The 18,790-nt window shown below is 49.4% G+C and overlaps 1 protein-coding gene across 3 annotated transcripts in view; it reads right to left on the bottom strand.

Moving 5' to 3' along the window:
• The window catches only part of LOC103049442 (hexokinase-2), a 47,298-nt gene that overhangs the window by 2,414 nt on the left and 26,094 nt on the right, over nt 1–18,790 (bottom strand). For 2 of the 3 annotated variants that reach the window (XM_088152124.1, XM_088152125.1), the window contains exons 3-17: nt 18,486–18,634; nt 16,992–17,111; nt 15,483–15,578; nt 14,219–14,318; nt 13,721–13,904; nt 12,920–13,075; nt 11,891–12,124; nt 9,562–9,866; nt 8,582–8,730; nt 7,137–7,256; nt 6,327–6,422; nt 5,094–5,193; nt 3,806–3,989; nt 3,259–3,414; nt 558–791 (exon numbers count right to left, since the gene is read on the bottom strand). In XM_088152124.1, coding sequence (XP_088008250.1) covers nt 558–791; nt 3,259–3,414; nt 3,806–3,989; nt 5,094–5,193; nt 6,327–6,422; nt 7,137–7,256; nt 8,582–8,730; nt 9,562–9,866; nt 11,891–12,124; nt 12,920–13,075; nt 13,721–13,904; nt 14,219–14,318; nt 15,483–15,578; nt 16,992–17,111; nt 18,486–18,634 — 2,383 coding nt within the window. The remainder of the gene's footprint in view (nt 1–557; nt 792–3,258; nt 3,415–3,805; nt 3,990–5,093; nt 5,194–6,326; nt 6,423–7,136; nt 7,257–8,581; nt 8,731–9,561; nt 9,867–11,890; nt 12,125–12,919; nt 13,076–13,720; nt 13,905–14,218; nt 14,319–15,482; nt 15,579–16,991; nt 17,112–18,485; nt 18,635–18,790) is intronic. The other variant, XM_088152126.1, reaches the window with a different exon arrangement.

Raw genomic sequence — 18,790 nt, 5'->3', positions numbered from 1 at the left:
ATAGAGCTTTGTCTGACATTTTTGCCTTCATTTTTCTTCCTTGACGGTGCAACAAAAATGCCAATGATCCTCAGTTTAACTGTTTATCCAAATATTTCTGGATCTGCCTTGCAGATTTATTCCCAAATATCTGAGGAAACGGGGATCAAATAATTGCAGCTCCTGTCATGGTAAACCTTGTGCAATCATGCTACAGGATGGTGCCTGTGGCATAATGTCAGGCTACGCTGTGCAGGAAGTTGCTTGCAAAAATGTAAAGGCTGCCTCCATGCAAATGGGAGAAAGCTCTGGGGCCTTTGGGCAGCAGGAAGCCACAGGGATCTATTCTACCTCCAATCTCAGGAGTTGTTTTAGGCCAGTGTTTCTCAACATTGGCAACTTTAAGAAGTGTGGACTTCAACTCCCAGAATTCCCAAGCCACCATTCCCCAGCAAGGCTGGGGAATTCTGGGAGTTGGTCCACACATCTTAAAGATTCCAAGGTTGAGAAATACTGCTTTAGGCCATCAAACCCCCCCTCCCACCCCAAGAGAAAGGAGCCCAAGCAGAGGAACCTACTGAGGATGGAGTTTGTAGAGGGTCCCATCCACACCGACAGTGACCTTAAGGATGTCCAATCCCCGGTTCTCCCGGATCTTGTCCACCACTGCTGCCACTCCTGCCCCACACAGCTGAGCGGCGCGTCGAGCAATCACGGTGCACACCTCCTTCACAATGATGCTGTCATCGCACGTGCTCTCCAGGCCGAGGTGCTGGAGAATGGAACGGACCTGCAGCAGTGCCAGGCAATCACTGGGGGCACAAAAAGGGGCACACAGGCTTAGGAACCATGTGGGGAGGAGGAGGGCAGGTCTTGTCCATTCCAGCAGAACGGACCTGGCCTGATGTAGAAAGTAAGGAAGATGACCTTGATGGAGATATGCAGGAATCATTATCAAGGTAAAAGGGGCTGAAACCTTCTTTAAGTCCAGAACAATGAGATAACATTTGGAAGAGGCTCAGACAAACACCTCCCTAATTCACTGGAGTAGAAGAAGGGGGAGAAGGTCCCACACAATCAGACTTGCAAGAGTCTGTTGTTAGAGCCCATCTCAGTCAAGGTAGTTTTAGCATTCTGATGGAGTTGGTTTTCCTGCTAGGGCTGGCATCAGGGCCCTCCCATCGTTCTGGGAGGGTGTGGCCCAAGGACACAAAACACCTGCTGGGTTCAGGAGGACCCTCTCTTGTCCCGGCTTCAGTTAGGGCTGGGACACAAACAAGTTCTGAGGTTCTGTCCAAAATGGAGTTCAGTGGAAATTTCAAGGGGGGGGGGGACTAAGCCAGGAGGAATCTGAGTTACTTCACAGTTTCCAGTTCATTTCTGATGAATCTGAAAGTTCTGAAAATCAACAGCCAAGAATACGTTATTGCTAATTCACCTGCCCCTTTCTTCAAAGAGATCCTCCTCTGAGCTTTTGCATGATTAATTACTTCTTTCCACAGAAACTAATCTGATTAATGCTCCTGTAGTGTGTGCGTGGATCATGGAAAAATCTCAAGAATATCAAAAGAACATTTACTGATTACAAGAAAGCTTTCAATTGTGTTAATCATGACAAGCTGTGGAGAGCCATAGAAGATCTGGGGATGCCAACACATCTGGCCAAGTTGGTGGGGTCACTCTACGCAAATCAGGAAACCACTGTGCAAACACCATATGGAGACACTGATTGGTTCAAGATAGAGAAAGGAGTGCAGCAAGGTTGCATTCTTTCATCTTTCTTATTCAACCTGTATGCCGAAGCGATCACGAGGAAGCTGAACTTGAAGAATCAACTATCGGAGTAAAGATTGGAGGAAGGAACATCAACAATCTTTGATATGCTGATGGCACAACTCTCCTCTCAGAAACCAAAGAAAGCCTGAAATTTCTGATCAAAAGGATGAAAGAAGAAAGCATGAAATTTGGCCTCTTCCTGAACATCAGAAAGACCAAGCTCATGACCACTGTGAGGAGTGGAAATGTCAAAATAGAAACTGACGGTGAAGAGATTGAAAGTGAATATTTTATTGCCAATTCCTAGGATTGGAGATTGTTCAAAGCAGTGAATGCAGTCCAGAAATAGTGTTGAATCGCACTAGGTCGCACAGGAACGATGAGCATGAATCGAATATGGAGAAGCAGGGACATCGGCCTGGCAACTAAATGCAGATCGTGTTTCCCACGGCTGCCTACGGTTGCAGAAGTTGGACCGTGAAAAAACTAGACAGCAGGAAAATCGACCCGTTCGAGCTGTGGGGTTGGAGAAGGCTCCTGCGCATTCCTTGGACGGCACTGGTGACAAACAAGCAAGTTCTGGTGCGTGTGAAACCAGACATGTCTTTGCTGGAAGGCAAAATCGCAACATTCCGCCTTATTTATTTCAGCCATGTCACGCGATCAAACTCGCTGGAAAAGGCAGTTGTGCTTGGAATGGTCAGCGGTAAAAGGAAACGAGGCCACCAAAAAACATGGTGGCCGGACACCATCAAAGCCGACACTGACCAGAGCATAAAACAACTGAAAGAAGCCGTACAAGATCGGAAAATGAGGAGAGAGCTGGTCCATACGATCGCGGAGTATCGGACATAATGCAACAGAGACCATCGTCGTCATCTGTGTGTGTACGTGCGTGTGTGAGTGAGAGCTTATGTACGTGCAGTTAACTTTTTGCATGCTTGCTTTGCACAAAGAATATAAAGTTAGAGAGAGAGAAAATCACACTACCTTTTTCCTTCTCATGTTGGAAGAAGAAAACAGCAAGAAGAATTATATGTGTCCGTTGCATGACTCAAATAGCACACAACATACAGAGAAGGGAAAAAAAACTACACTTGGCTAGGGCTCTGCTACAACTCCAGCCTAGGACCAGAATACAGCTGCTGTCATGCACCAACCTGCTCCAAGCTGGCCAGATCAGATGTTATGGGATTTGTATTCCTGGAGAGTAGCTGGTGGTTGGGAAAGGCTGCAAAAGGGGAACTAAACCTGGCCACTAGGAGGCAGCAGTCACTCCTAAGGAAGAAGCTGAACAGCCCTTTTGCCCGCCCCATCCCATAATAAACAAGAGTAAGCTAGTCTTGGCGCTCCAGGAGAGTTCAAGCAAGGTCCAAGAAGGGAAGATGCCAGCCATTTCCACCTCCCTCTTCTCCTGCTTGTGGTCAGTTTGACTCCTGCCCCAGAGATGGGGGGTCTCTTCTGTCCTCCCCCTTCTCCTGTTCAGATCTGACCTGATCTCACCTCTCAATCTGAGACAGGAACTTAGTCTTAAAGATCCCCTTCGTCTTCAGCCGTTCAGAGATTCTCCCACGGAAGAGCAGCCCTCGCTTGGTGAAATCAATCAGAATATTGCGGACAATTTCGCCCAGGTACATTCCGCTGATCATTTTCTCGTATCTGAAATGTTGAGAGGGAGGATAAGGTTGTGAGCAAGGACCGCTAGAGGAAACTAACCCAGAGAGTGGGTTCATGCATGTTAAACTTGTGTAAATGAAACCCTATTACTGCTCAGCAATACATGATGCCCAAATAAATAAACCACATTATAGCCTAGCATAAAACCCAGTTTGCACAACATGCTTCGATGATGGCTGGATCCCCCAAATGTGGAACCAAGCAATCTAATCCCACTTCAGCATGATCTAGGTGTGTTGTGGGGATCCAGCAAGGACATGTCCAGGTAGATCAGGGGCTGTGGATCCCATCGTTCATAGGCACCCACTCCTTTGTGCCCGCTAACCCTGGAGGAAAAGGAAGGCACATGAAAATCTCCCCCAAGTTCACCCACCGTTGCTTCCCGGGGTTGAGGGAGTTCTCGTCCACAATGGCATCAAACTCCGTCCAGAACTCATTCAAGCAGCCGTTGTCACCAAAGGCACCCCACTCCATATTGACACACATCCTGCCCTTGTCCCCAGCCACCAGCTCCACATTTTTCAGCTCCTCCATGTAGCAGGCATTGGTGCCAGTTCCTGGAAATGCCACAGGGAGAGGATCTTAGAGGCCCGAAAAACACCCTCTGCTTTTTGAAGAGGCAGAAGACAGAAAAAATGACATGGACCATGAGGCCAAGCATGTAAACATGAGAGGGAGGTGGATGTAACACCCCATTACTGCCACCACCACCACCACCACCAAAAACCTCTTTTCCTACAGATGAAAACCACGGGGGCACAGCGGCAAGAAGCCAAGCCACTTTGCCCTCAGATGCAATGGTGCCACGGTAGGCCAGATGGGGAAACAGACCCCAGAAGAAATGCAAGAACTCTAGTTTATTGATATAGGGTCTAATAGCAAAATCTTGAAAGCCTGATCACATTTCCCCTTCCCTCCCTCTTACGCCAAAAAGTCAAGGTGGGGCAGTCCTGAGTTTCTTTTTCACCCTTCACTGTTTTCCCAGGCTAAGCTCATGTTTTACTAATGAGTGCCGCATGTTCTCTCCAAGGCCATCTGTGTACTCCTCTACATATAGCCACTAAGTAGTACTGGACTCTTCCAATACTACTTATTATATTTTCTACTTTATAAAATATAATTCCGTTTTAAAACATTAACTTATTTGTGTTTCTTTAGACTGCCATGGTTTTCCTTTGTTGCGTGAAGCTTACTATTCCACTCACACGAGATATCCCAACAACATGGTTTAAGAAAGCCTATAGGTCCTGGGAGGAAGGAAACAATTAGGGTGTTTTGAATTGAAGACCCCTGTCACAGCATCTTCAGCCTAGCCTTTCATCAGGCAAATGTACCACAAAGTTCAGAGTTGGATTTTGTTTTATTGTTTTGTTTACTAATGTGATTATCAGTAAGTTGCTAAACGAGATGACTGTGAAGCCTACAAACGTCTGAACTCGGGAGCCAGAGTGGGGCTGAGCACCACCTCCAGTAGCACAGAGGGCCTTGGCACTCCCCTCAGCTTCTCACCCTACAGCCCCTTCGCCCAAATATAAGGACAAAATGTATCTGCGGCTGCTTGGCTTCATTCACAAAGAGGGTATGGAAGAGACCTTTTTTTAACGGCAGAATTCCCCAAACCAATTAAAACGCTGCTTTAACCACCAAGGTTTGGATCTTACCAACAATGAGCCCCACTTCACAAAGAGGGTCTTCATACCCACAAGTCATCATGGTGCCCACCGTATCGTTCACCAAGGCTACCACATCCAGTTCAAACTCCTAAGAAGAAAAAAGAAAAAGAGACTTTGTCAGAACCTCACAATTAACTGCGCTGATTAACTGTAATTGCCAGCTTGCTCCGTTCTACCACAGTTGTACGTTTATTGGACCTTTCCCTACAGAGAAAGTGATTGGACCTGTTTCATTCAGACTGACTTTGCCTAAAACTTACAGGAAAATCCTCCCCGGGTTTCATGGTAATCTTTCAAAACCTTTTAAGGAATCCACTAGGTGGCACCCCTGTCCCTCAGCACGACACCAATTGTGGTTGAGGGAGAGCAGCACTTTGAAGTCCAAGAGACCTCAGACTCCCGGAGAAGAAAGGGAAAGTAAAATTCCTGGTGCAATGGAAACATTTCCCTAAATCATATTATGAGTGGGTGGATGAAAGACATTTAAAAGCACCTGAACTTGTGATGGAATTTTTTAAAAGGTATCCAGATAAAGTAAATAACTGTTTCCTACATGTTATTATGTATCAGTAGATGACAACGTATCTTTCCTTCTGTTTCTTTTTACAGATATAATTTTCTGTGTTGCGAATCCCTTCTTCCTGGAGGAGCAGAATGTCAGAACCTCGCAATTAACTGTGTTGATTAATTGTAATTGCCAGCTTGCTCAGTTCTGCCACAGGTGTACCGGGGAGAGAGTAACGCCAGTTAGGTGCATAACGGCTGGTGCAGATGGCTTCGCCTATTCTAGTCTTCGGGAATGCCAAGGTCGTACCGGCAGGAGAGCAGAGAAGGGCGCCAGAATGGGGGGAAAAGGGGGGCAATTAGAAAGGTTAAGAAAGCATTGCTTTCCATGGGCTTTTCAGTTTCAGCAATTCCTTGCTAAGGACTGTGTGTTAATCATCAATAAACTGATTTTCTTTCGGACCTGCTGAGTCTCTGGAGAGAGTTTCTTTTTATTGGGGTTAAGGACTGCAGTGCCTGACAGACTTGGCTTCCAATGTTTGCTATGAGGGAACAGGAAACTACCCCAAGGTAAAAAGAAATTAGAAATCAAAATCAGTCAACCTCAATCCAAATTAAGAAAAGTCCAATCGTGCTCTTTTGGTTTTGTATCAAGCCAAGCGTTTCTCTCCAGATGGATCAATTTTTTAATTAGCAACACTTATCTCAGCGATATACCTCTCTTCTATGGATGGCTTCCTTCAGCAGGCCCACAACGTCCTCTCCTTCACAACCAGAAGCACTGAAGCCCTTGGTCCACTGCAGGAGAATGCCCTGAGAAAGACAGAAAAGAAAAATAAGGATGAGAGGCAGGGAACTGGGGACCCAGGAACCAGCAACCATCTCGGAATCACCCAGTAAAACTCTTCACCCACATGGGCTCAGTTTAAGTGACCAGCTCCAATCTATCCAGCTTACTTTTAAAAATACAAATGCTCTAAACACCAACAAATTTAATAAACAAATAAAGCAAAGTTATTTGTTTCTAGATATTTTCAACCAGTACTACCAGAAAACAGAGAATGTGGCTTCCAAACTGCTAACTGAACATTTGTGGGTGGAGGGTAAAGCCCTGCACTGGCCCCTTCCTACCATGTTCAGCAAAATCAGTGGCTAGTGGGCCAAGCCGTCTTGGCAGGTTCAGACACTGTGCTGAAAAATAAACCAAACAGCAGCCCCCCATATGGCTCCTTCTCTGCTGGTTTTTAGGAAAGCTATGAAAAAAGAGTTATTCCAGCAGGCCTTGGGGCTGGAACATTGTGTTCTTATTCCCTCGGGCAGTGGAAGTTAATCAATTCACTGACTGACATTCCCGTGCTTTATTTACCTACTATAATGTTATCGATACATTTCGCTTTTATTGCATGAAATTGCATTTATTTAACCCAACTTAGGTACCTTGGGCTGCACACTGCTCGGTGTTGTTCGCCGTCGGAGCAGCCTATAAGCCCAGCAACCCAATTTGGAAGCAGCGGGGAAAAGGCTTACCTCATCAAGGCTCTTTTGCTGACAAGGGAAGGAGAAGGTAAATCCTAGAGGAAGCGAAGCCCCCTTCATCCCCATGTATTCCAAGAAGTCCGAAATGCAGTGGACGATGTGATCAAAGAGCTGTGAGGAGAAACAAGGGATGGAGCTGCTAACCTTAATTAAAGCCGAGCTGCGGCTGAGACCGTGCTCCAGAACGCCTGAGCGGAAGGGACGGAAGGGCCTTCTGAAGGAACCCAACACCCAACATTTTGACATCTGAAACTGCAGAATGTATCTCCAACTCCAGCTTCCTCCAACCCAGCGTGCCCCAGACATTGAAGGCTACAGATCCTGTTGTTCCCAGGCACCACTGCCCATGCAGCTGGGTTGACAGGAGCCGAAGTCCACCATACCTAGAAGAGACCCCACGAGGGAAGGTGCCCGGATCGCCTGCCATGCTGATAGAGCCTCCGGGCCATTGCTTCCCAGCACTCTGCCAGCTTCAGGGAAGCACAGTGAGCGCTTCTGGGGCCAGCCGTACAGAAAGACCCCACAGTGACCCAGAGAGAGCACTGGAAGCGGCCTGGATTAAACCGTAAAGGTGGCTGGGGCGGGGGGCAGAGGAGTTGAACTCGATTCACTCTAGAACATGACTCATGTCACTGTGGCTTCCCTTCCTTCAGGATGGAGGCTCATTGAAAAGGCATCCCAGTGATATTTGCACCCCTGGATTTTGTCCTGTGGCGTGAGATAAGGTCCCTATCTTCTTGAGTTAGCACAGCCACAATGCTGAAAGGCATCTGCTCCTCCTTTCCTAAAATCTTTCCACCCTTCTGTAAGCAAATGGCTATGAAAAAGGTTCTGGCTGTTGCTCTCTGAGACAAAAAGACCTACGGCCAAAGCGGGCTCAGGCACTGTTCAAGAACAGTGTTTCTCAACCTCGGCAACTTTAAGATGTGTGGACTTCAACTCCAACTTCAACTCCCAGAATTCCCCAGCCAGCCATTCCCCATGGGTGGGGGGTTCTGGGAGTTGAAGTCCTCACATCTTAAAGTTGTCAAGGTTGAGAAACACTGTTCTAGAGTAAGGCTTGCAAAGGAATGTGTCCCTGTCTAGTACCTCTTCACAAGGGGAGGAAGGCTGCATTTCCCAGAAGAAACCCACCACAGCAAGGGTAAAACTTCTTCTTAAAACCATCAAAATGCCTGACATACAATTAACCAACTCTATTATACCAGAATGTGATGGGCAGAGATGTCTGCAGGAAATGAGGGCATCTTGACTTTTATGACACCCGCCCCGGCTGCCCCCGGCAGTAGGCTCCTACTCCTACTGCCTGCCAGCTGTTCCAGAGGCCTCTAAGCCAAGATGCCAGGCGACCTTCTACCTCCAAGGAAGGCCTCTCTGGACTTGCTACAGCTTCTCCATCCACTGAAGCCCCTCCCACTTTTCCAAGGACCACTTACCTCCTCTCCTGTCCCTTGCATGATATCCTCTGAAATTGAGTAGATCTTGTTGTGCATCTCCACACTGCGCCGCATCCCATTCCGTATGCGCACCAGAAGCACACGGAAGTTGGTGCCCCCGAGGTCCAAGGCCAGGAAGTCTCCTTTTTCTGAAACCAAAATCCAGCTCCCTTTACAACCACCACTACTCCACCTGGACACCCTGAACATCAGGAGAACTTCTATGCCTCCTTCTGCAAAGCCCTGGAAGCTGTCACAAGGCTGGAGGAGATACCAATGAACTCCTCAGACCTCTTTCTCCACAGGGATATCCCCCAGATGCACGGGTAGCAGCACCTTGCAAAACCCCCAAGGGAGGCACCAGGCTAGGGGAGACTTCAAGGAAAGAGCGTCTGCCTGCCCTCCCAAGAGGGCTCCCACTGAGCAGTCTGTTCCTGGCTGGGGGGTCACGAGCAAAACCATTAGGGGGCAAGCGAGAAAGCCACCTCCCTCCAACGCAAAGGCCAGAGAGCAACCAAGGGCTAAGCGTGGAGGCAAACACCCCAGAGGCAGGCTTCAGCAGAGGTCAATGTGAGGGGCTGCCCCAGGTGGTCCTTTGAGGGGACAAACAAATCTGCTCCAAGGAAACAATCCACAAGAAAATCTCCGGAAGAGCAGACTAGCAGATGTCCAGGAAGCCATGTTCAGAGAGAGGGAACAGCTTCTATTCCTCCCAGGGGCACTCCAGGGCTGCCTTCAAACTTGTTCAACAGGGTCACCAACAATCCAGCAGCTGTGCGCATGCACCAGGCTAAGGTTTGGGTGACCTTTTTTGTAGTTTACTATGCGGGCGCCTGGGGTGCAGGTAATATCAGGTGCATCATCGCCTTATTGGGAAAGTTACATCTTTTCTGTAACTTGCGTCAGTCACGACCAGCTTGCACTCCTGGCCATACCTCCCACCAGCTCCAACCCAGCGGGGCTCCTTGGGGCCTCCTTACCTGTCCCGTCAGGGGTGGAACACACATAGGTGGGCAACATCTTCACACTGGCCTTGGCGTGCGTCTCTTGGGCCAGGCCCAACTTCATCTCTTGCTGCATCTTCCTCTTCACCTCCAGCAGCTGCTGCTGGCTGAGCCGTAGGGGGCTGAGGATCTCCTGGCGGGCCTTGTGCTGGGCGGCCAGCCGGTACGCCACTGCCGTCACCATGGCAGCTCCCTTGCCGCTCCCGTCTTCGGACCGGATGAAGCGGATTTCACAGTCGGGCAGGAGGCGACGCACCACCTTGTGAAGGCGGCGGCCAAAACTGTGCAGGGCAAAGATGAAGAATAGGGCTGTTGCAGACAGTCCCCCTGCAGAAATCTGTCTTTGCTACCAGGTGCATCGTTCTGATAGGACTGTGCCGTTAAGACAACAGGTGCTCAGAGATGCAGAGCCCCATTTCAGTCTTGTTTGAAAGCAGATAGCCGCTTCTTTGAATAAATGCCCTCAGAGGCCCCTTTCATTCCACCTTCTCAGCAGGTGAACAGGACCAGACACCTGAAAGGCTAAGCCCAGCCTGCAGACCCAAAGCAAGTCGCTAAAGGAGGACTTACACAGTCCGGCACAGTCCAACCTTTTGTCTCTTTTTCTGAGTCCAGTTTGCCCAAGGACTTAAGTAAAACAGCGCCTGGCCTATCTAACGGGGGGATCATTAGTTACCCCCATCCAGACAAGAGCAACCCTGCAAACGTCTGCTCTCTGGTCACCATTCCTGCTGCTAACTCTTAACTGCAGACTTAGGCCCTTTGAACCTTCTTCTCTTTAACAGTAAAAACAGCGAGTCCTGCGGTCTCTAAGCTTACCTAAGATTGTGAGATATGGATGTGACATCCACACAATTTGTGTGCATATTTCCACAGGTTAGCATATGGGTTACTCCTACCTATAACAGGAACCAACATGGCCATAAGGGTTGATGGGACAGCAGCTGGGCCCTATCCTGGGACCCCAACAAGATTTCCAGGGGCGATCCTGCCCTGTCCCTACAGAAAAGCCCCTGGCATGCTGCGCGCACATCGTGTTCCCAAACTCAGTAGCCGAGCCAAAGATCAACCTAAGCATGTCAGAGCAGAACCTGGGCCCTTCCCCAAGGCAGAGAATTTCCCAAGGGAGCATGGTATCATGCCACCGGCAAGAAGAGCAATGATGGCAAAAGACACCCCACCCCACCCCACTGGCAATTCTCACATTTTCCAATGCAGGCCAGAGACTTGCATAAGGGCCACAAACTGACAACTTCCTTGTCTACACAACACTCCTCCGCCACAAGCGTTGCCCCAATCAACAGGATCACACCAGGTAGTAAATCATAATAGAGAACCAGATAGCAAACAATAACAAGGGCCAATAACAGTGGATTAATACCTTTAAAATCAATGTCTCACCAGCTGAATCTATTGGCAACTGAACTACATTTTCTACAGGTAGTTCTCGGCTTACGACCATTTGTTCAGCGACCATTCAAAGTTACGACAGTGAATGACGGGGGCTTATGACCAGTCCAGGAAGTTGCAGCCATCGCAGCATCCCCGCAGTCACATGATTGCCATTTGCGACCTTCACTGCCAGTTTCCCACAAGCAAAGTCAATAGGGAAGCCGGCAGGAGATCACAAGCCATTTCCACTCCCGCTGTTTTTTCACCCACCCGCCCGTAGCACCCGCACCCCCACCCGTGCTCCATAGTGCCTGTCTGCAGCACCCACCCACCTGTGCCTCTCACCCGCAGCTCTCGCCCACCGGCCTGGTTGCCTGGGACTCCCGCCTCTTCCCACGTCATGGTCATGGGAAGTCCTCACTTAACAACCCGCATGGCCCTGGGGTTTTGACAGCAACCAGGACTGCCACTGTTAAGCAATGCAGTCATGTGATGTCGCACTTTACAACCACATTGCTTAGTGATGGAAATTATGGTCCCAACTGCTATTGTAACCCAAGGACTACCTGCAACTTGCTTAACTTGTAAAGGAAAATTTGGCAGGCAATTAAGGGGTAGCCAGGCCAACTAATCTACCTTTTAAACGTTAAAGCTGGTCTCACATGTGGTGCCCATAGCTGTCAGTAATTCCTTGTTGGGGGGGGAGGGAGGGGGGGAGGGAGGGAGGGGGGGATTTGGCTTGCCACGAAGCAAAATGCCCACTTCCAGCCAACAACTCCCCAGGGTCTAAGAATGCCTCTGGACCTCAGATGGACTCACAGGCACTGCTAGCAAACACGGATTCGGGCCAGCTACAACCCGCTGCCTTTGCCCACTCAGAGCCGCTCCCCCTGGGTCCCCGAGCCCCACTTACTGAGGATGCTTTTTGTAGACGGTGCCATCCACCCCAACGGTGCTGCGCAGGCGGTCGACCCCCCTGTTCTCCTTGATGCGCTGGAGCACAGCGGCCAGAGCAGCCCCGCAGAGGCTTGCCGAGCGGGTGGAGACAATCTCGCAGATGCGCTGGGTGGCCACACAGTCCTCGTGGGAAGGCTCCAGGCCCAGCCGCGTCAAGATCTCACGGGCTTTTGGGATGCCGTCCTTCTCCCTGCGAATTCGGAGGACAAGCAAGGCTGAGTCCCTGCCAGCCTCAAAACACCACTCCCGGCCACTTTGCTCACCTCCAGTCTCGCTGTCAGGCTGAGGTCTGTGCCCAAACCCTCTTCCAGGGTGGCCAAACTCTGCCATCCAGCCCCTGGGCTCTCCCTTCGCTCACATCATTTTCAGCATCACTCAGCTGCTATGAGAGGACTGGACAGCCCTTTGTCCGGGATGGTCGGAGGATCCCTGCCCTGGGCAGGGGGCTGGACTAGAAGACCTCTAAGGTCCCTTCCCACCCTGGGTTTCTACGAAAAGGGTCATTAGTTTTCCCATCCTTTCCACAGCAAGTGTATCCTCAGCACACCTGCCTTGTGCTCCAAGAGCCCATATGGTTCCTATCAGTTTATTCGTTTGTCTGATTGTGGGTCTCTATTCCACCTTTCCAAATGGGCTGAGGTCCAAACTTCTACCTCATGCTGAACACACGCAGTAGAATCAGCAGGCAGAATAAATCAAATTATTGGTTTCAATACAGATTGCAATGGGGTTAAAATTCTGCTAGAAGACGACCAACACAATACGAGAGGAGCAGACCAGCTTTATATATACAAGAATTTCTTTGTTTAAATGGAGAGGTGGCTCCTTCTGCATAACTGAGCCATGTCTCAGTAATATTTTATATGGAGCCCCTTCACACCTTCTTTGGGTCATCAAGGGACCTGTGTGCAAACCAGCCCCCGGCTCCTCCCTGTGATGGATTCTTGAAAGGCCAAGATGGTCCCAGCCCTGACCCACAACTCACTTTTCGATGGCAGACACATATTTGGTCTCAAAGAGCCCTGTCTTCAACAAGTCGGTAGTGACCCTCCCGTTGAAGAGAAGCTTCTCCTTGGCCATCTTCACCAGGATGAGCCTGACCAGCTCACCCATATACAAGCCACTGATCATCTTCTCAAACCTGCAGTATAAGGGAGAATTAGCAATATCAATATCAAAAATATCAATAGATCTCAAATTATGGGTTACTCAACAAAACACTATTTCAGACTCAGTGAACCCCATTGCATTTGTATGGAAAAGTAATGAGCAAATCATCATCTTGTTGGAAATGCAATGAGAATAATGTTTCAAAAATACAAATGTTCCTGTGCTATCCTAAAGTGGTTATGTTCTGGGAAGATGCAGTTATATATCTGAATCTGATCTCCCATATTCCTTTGAATTACATTTCCACATGGAAACTGATGGCTGGAGAATGGAAATGGATCCTCCATGCCCTTCCCACTGCAAGGAGACCAGTCCTTAAACCTCGGAAAGACCAGTTTAGACCTGAAAAACCCCATTAGACCTGATCTTCCTTGCCTCTTAGGACTAGAGGAGCTGCTGACTCAGTAGAGCCCCACATCTCTGAAAGCTCATTGACTCTGAACAAGACCGATGCCTCTTCCTGCCTCTGGGCAAAGGCCCGGCAGCCTTAAGTGAGACCTGTTGGGTAACTACCACAAGAGCCAAGAGACTGACATTACCCAAAAGATGCTTGGAGGCCCCTCTGCTCTGCAGGAAGGGCAACATGAAGCCCCAACAGGGGAGACATTCCACTTACAGCTGCTTGCCAGGATTCAGTGAGCCCATGTCAATTTCTTGGTCAAACTCTGTTCTGATATCTCTGAGGGATCCATCATCTCCAAAGGCTCCCCACTCCATATTGATGCACATGCGGCCCTCATCGCCCTCCACAGTGTCTATGTGGCGCATCTCTTCCATGTAGCATGCGTTTGACCCAGTGCCTAAGAAGATGGGTAGAAGAGGCAAGGGAAAGGCCAAAAAGACTTCAGTAGCAGCCCAGATTTCATCTGTACCCTTGGCCAGAACGATGGGCAGCAAATAAAGTATCATCACCCTTAGTAAAGCAGATCCCTGCGAGCTGAAAAGATGAAGTCTAGGGGGAAGGGAGCAATCAGATGACCTGCCCAGTACTAGAAACAGGCCAAAAACTGTTTCTGCTCTGCAATTTGCAGGCTTGGAATGCCTTTTAAAGCCCCCAGAATCGTGGGGGAGGGGGGTCTTACTTGGCCTTCTTATCCCAGATAGTTTCTCTTACCAACAATAAGCCCAACTTCACAGTTGTGGTCGTCATAGCCACAGGTCATCATTGTCCCAACGGTGTCATTCACCACAGCCACAACGTCAATGTCAAAGTCCTGCAATACAGGAATTGGAAGGGAAGCGCTGAGTAAGAGTCCCAGTTGGTTTGACACAACCCAGCTGACACCTCGGCCTCCCTCTCACAGGCCTTGGCTCCAAAGGCAAGTGGGGGCAGTGCAAGATGGGGCAGACTGGTGGGTCCCAGTTTGGTCTGTGCCAGGAGTTGATGGAGAACCAGCAACGTTCCGGAGGACAAGGCATCTGTGGAGTCAGCAACACGTGCCCGCTGCTGGAAGGACAGGGCTCTCCCCCCCTCCGGCAGCCATGCTTCAGCGCCTGCTTCACAGCTGCATCTGCCTTCCCTTCCAGCCACTACAAGAGTCCCCAAAGCGAAGGAGCTTCTCTGCCTGAAGCAAAGGGCCAGGTGCTGGGGCTGCTGCCCTGACGAAAGCTCACCACTTCCAAGCACCACCATTTCAGGCTGCACGCAGCCCACGCCATGCCCACGTGCAGACTTCAAGCCACCTCCACAATGTGTGTGCAAACCAGCATAATAGCTACTCATTTTACAGGCTACCTCCCTCTTTTCCAGCATTTGGGGGAGCTGGTTAGGGGGTACTATGCCATTTTTTAAAGTTTTCCTCCAGTCCCACCTGCTTTGCATCATGGCCTCAACCATTCATTTCTTTCTCTCTCTTTCTCTCACGCACACTCACACGACTGTAGACCTCAGGCAGAAAATAAAAAGCAAGTGCAGCTTCAGTAGGGCAAAGTACTTTAAACTGCTTATAACTCTTCCTGCACCGTCCACACCACCTTCTGCGGTCACTCATCTCTGTACGATCCCTGGCCTGGTGCCTTCCATTTCACTTTGCGGCACAGAGGCACAGACAAGGCCCACGTTCCTAATGCGAGCGGGCTTCCACTTTGGCTTGGACTCGCCGAAGGCAGAAAGGCCTCCGACAGCCGAACGTGTTGGAGTGAGTGCGCTGTTCCCCCATGGTGTGTGCAGAAACATCTTTTGGTCAGCTGTCGTCACTGCGTGAACGGGTCTTGCACACTTTTCCAAACAATTCCAAAGAGAACAGGCAACCCCACCGATCAGCTATAGGAGGAGGATCCCAGGGGCACCAATGACCCTGGGATACACCCACAGCACTCTGGGAAATCTAGTGCCTCCCCAGAACCTCACACTGGGGGGACGATCACACTTTAATTACCCCTCGCTTCCTTATAGCTTTCCGTAACAGTGCAACCACATCCTTCCCTTCCACGCCGCTGCACTTGAATCCTTTGGTCCAAGTATCCAGGATGCTCTGATTGAGAGAAAGGTAAAGCAGCAAGGGATCAAATCTTAACAAGACTATTTTAAGGGGGCCCTGCCCCCCAAGTCTTAGAACAATCTGCCTGACCAAGGTACCCCCCCTCCACAAGAAGTGTGGACTTCAATTCCCAGAACTCCTCAACCAGCATGGGCACGACTGCAAAATCCTCACTGAGGACTCTGGGAGTTGAAGTCCACATATCTGGAGGGGAGGCTGTTCTGGAATCTCTCCCCCCTCCCCCCGCTGCATCACTTGGAATCTATTACCCACTGGTTTGCATATTGTCACAGCTCTATCCTATTAGACGCAACTTGTCCGGGCAGGGTATGTCCATCTGGTCAGAACAGCATGAAAAAGCCTGCTCAGAGTGCCCGCTCTATGTGAGCGGTGCAGCATAAGGGCAGGCAGCAGGGCATCTCTGTTGTGCCCCCTACACTGGAACCCCCTCCCTCACAGCATTTTGTAAAGCTGTTAAAATAGCACAATTCCACCATTCTTTCAATCACAACTGAATGTTTCTGGTGGGCATCCAGGAGTTTCTATTAAGTCTTTTTGTTTTTATTCTGCATGTTTGTTCTGTTGAATATCACCCACACTCTGCAGATTGGGGCAGGGTAAAAAAAAACACAAAACCCATGGGGAAAAGAATTGTTCCCACCTTTATGTGCCAAAGATCCTGCATCTGGCTGCAGGACTCCCCACCTTGAGGCTCCCTCCTCCTCCACCCCTTTCTGCCGTAGCCCAAGTCGAATGAAGCAAAGAAAACAGCCTGGCGCCTCAAAGGGGCCAAGTCCCAAGCAGCGATTTCCCTCCCCACCTTTCCTTTCTTCGGTGGCTACAAACGCTGCCTCTGGACGCCCCGTGGGCCTTTGGGAAGGGGGCTGTTTCCATCCCTCCTCTATTATGCTACTTCAGCCTTGCGCTCGACCTGTGGGGGCCGCAATGCCCTGAGAGGACTGTCGTCTGATCAGCCTGGCGCTATGGCGCAGCTCCGACAGATCACTGGCAGGACACATTGCCCAGCGGTGGCAGACAAGGCTGACCGGGGAGCACCGGGGAGGAGCCGTGCCCGCCTCAGTCCCAACCCGCCCACAGGACCGCTCTATCCCGCCCACTTCTGGGCACCCGACTTTGCCTGTGAGGTCAGAGGCGCTAAAGCGTAACAGACTTCACCCACCTGGCCGCTGCCTCTGGATGTGATCGGCTTAAGGGGGGAAGTGCAACTTTAACACCAGCACAGCCACAAATGACTTAAGCCCCTCTCATTCACAGGCTGGGCAAGGGAGGAAGCGAACCTCATGAGGACCGGGAGGAAAAAGATGCTGCCAGAGCATCCGTGGGCCAGAGGTGGATGCGTGCGGGGAAGACCTAACGCAGTCCCCCAGGAGCAAAAATCTCACCTACCTCGTCCAGCTTGGTCTGGTGGCAGGGAAAGGAGAAGGTGAAGCCCAGCGGCAGCTTCCTGTCCTTTATTTGCAGCTGCTCCATGAAGTTGGCCAAACATTCAGCAATGTAGTCGAAGAGCTGAAGAGGCATAAAGACATGTTTAGGAAAGCCATAGACAAGGATGGCCATTTGCTCTTTCCTGCCCATTAACATTCAGCAGGTTGCCCTCCAATGACCTGTCTTTCCTTTTCAGGTCATCTTTCTGTATTTATATTCCAAACCTACCAAAAGCAGGATTCGTTCCCAGAATCAACCATGGAATCATTCACTCAGTAGCAGACAGCATACATTTTGGATTAGAAAATCCAACTTTTTCAAAACAGCTTGGTTATTCCATACCTTGTGGTATGAGAATTCAATACAAGCCCATCAATGTCTCAAAAAAGTGATCACAAGTGATAGGAAAATTTAAGACTTCCCTGTAATTTTCTAAGAGTCAAAGAACTACAGAAATGATTGAAACAAGATCCCATCCCAGAATATGTGATGTTAAGTGGAGGAAGCCCAAGGTGGAAGGCTTCCTATGCTGGACGCATCAACGCTTTGAACTCATTGCAGACAAGAGAGAGAACCTGTAGGAACAAGGGGGCTAAAGGTGGCCACGTGATATACCAAGGGCACCACTTGGACTGTCTCAGATTCTCCAAAAGGTTTGGGTTTGTCCAGATGTGCCAAAGCCTTTACTCTAATCTACGTAGAGCTAAGGCATCCCAACTACATAAAAATCTAAACGCAAAAGACATTTATGCACTACATCTCCAGTACCAGAGACTTGAACTGTATCGTCAAAGGATCTACAGCTGTGGTGGGCCACCTGAAGACTCTAAGCCATCCTGATATAATGCATTTTGCCCCTTAAAACTCTCTCCTGGTTTTAAGGCCAATCTCTGGATTCACCCCAACCCAGCCACACATGTGCAACCAAAGGAAACACACCAGCCTCCTTCTCCATTAAGTATACATTTGCAAACAGGCTTTCTCAGGTCTTGGTTTAGAAGTCATTCTGCTGGATAGTCCTGGGTTTTCAATTTTGATCTGTACTGCTCTGTAAGTATTATTGTATTGTTTTAATTTTCTGTGGTGTAGCCTCCAATACTCTGTAAAGAGCTATAACATAAATAAAATAAAATAAAATAAAGTAGAACTGGCTGCATGTTTCAGGATAGCACTGTTCTCTGTGTGTATGTGTGCCAGGGCCCTTTTGAGATGGGGGAACTTAGAGATACTCAAAGACAACAAGAATCATCTTTTCCCAAGTTCCAGCACCCTTGGTGGCCAGAGAAGCAACAATCCAGAGACATAAGACAGTGCAAGTGGCCATAAAGAGCATATGAATTAGCCTTTCCATAGAATCCAGAGGTTCTCTGCCACAGAAGTGTCTCAGCTAGAGTAGCTTATTCCCCAAGGAGTGTAGCCAAAACCAGAGAGTCAAAGAAAAGCTGCAGAACTCACCTGTGTTCCACTGCCCCTCATCAGTTCTTCTGGAATATCATAGATCCGATTCTCCATCTCAACTTTCTTGCTGCCATTATCTGCAACTTTAACTCTTAGCACCCGGAAATTTGTGCCACCAAGATCCAATGCTAAGAAGTCACCTTCCTCTGTAGAAAGCCAGGGTAGGGTGGGGTGGGGTGGGGTGGGGTGGGGTGGGGTGGGAGAGAGAGATGGAGCTCATGTCATTCATGCACGCATGCAGGAAACAAATACTAAACAAAAGAGCTCTGAGCTCTTCAAAGAACCACACTTGGTTGACAATC

This window comes from Python bivittatus, unplaced genomic scaffold (assembly GCF_059951505.1).
Source record: "Python bivittatus isolate LINGU-HERP-01145 unplaced genomic scaffold, Pbiv_v1 ctg000680_np1212, whole genome shotgun sequence".
NCBI classification, from domain to species: Eukaryota; Metazoa; Chordata; class Lepidosauria; order Squamata; family Pythonidae; genus Python; species Python bivittatus.
This window is presented reverse-complemented; position numbering and strand designations above follow the sequence as displayed.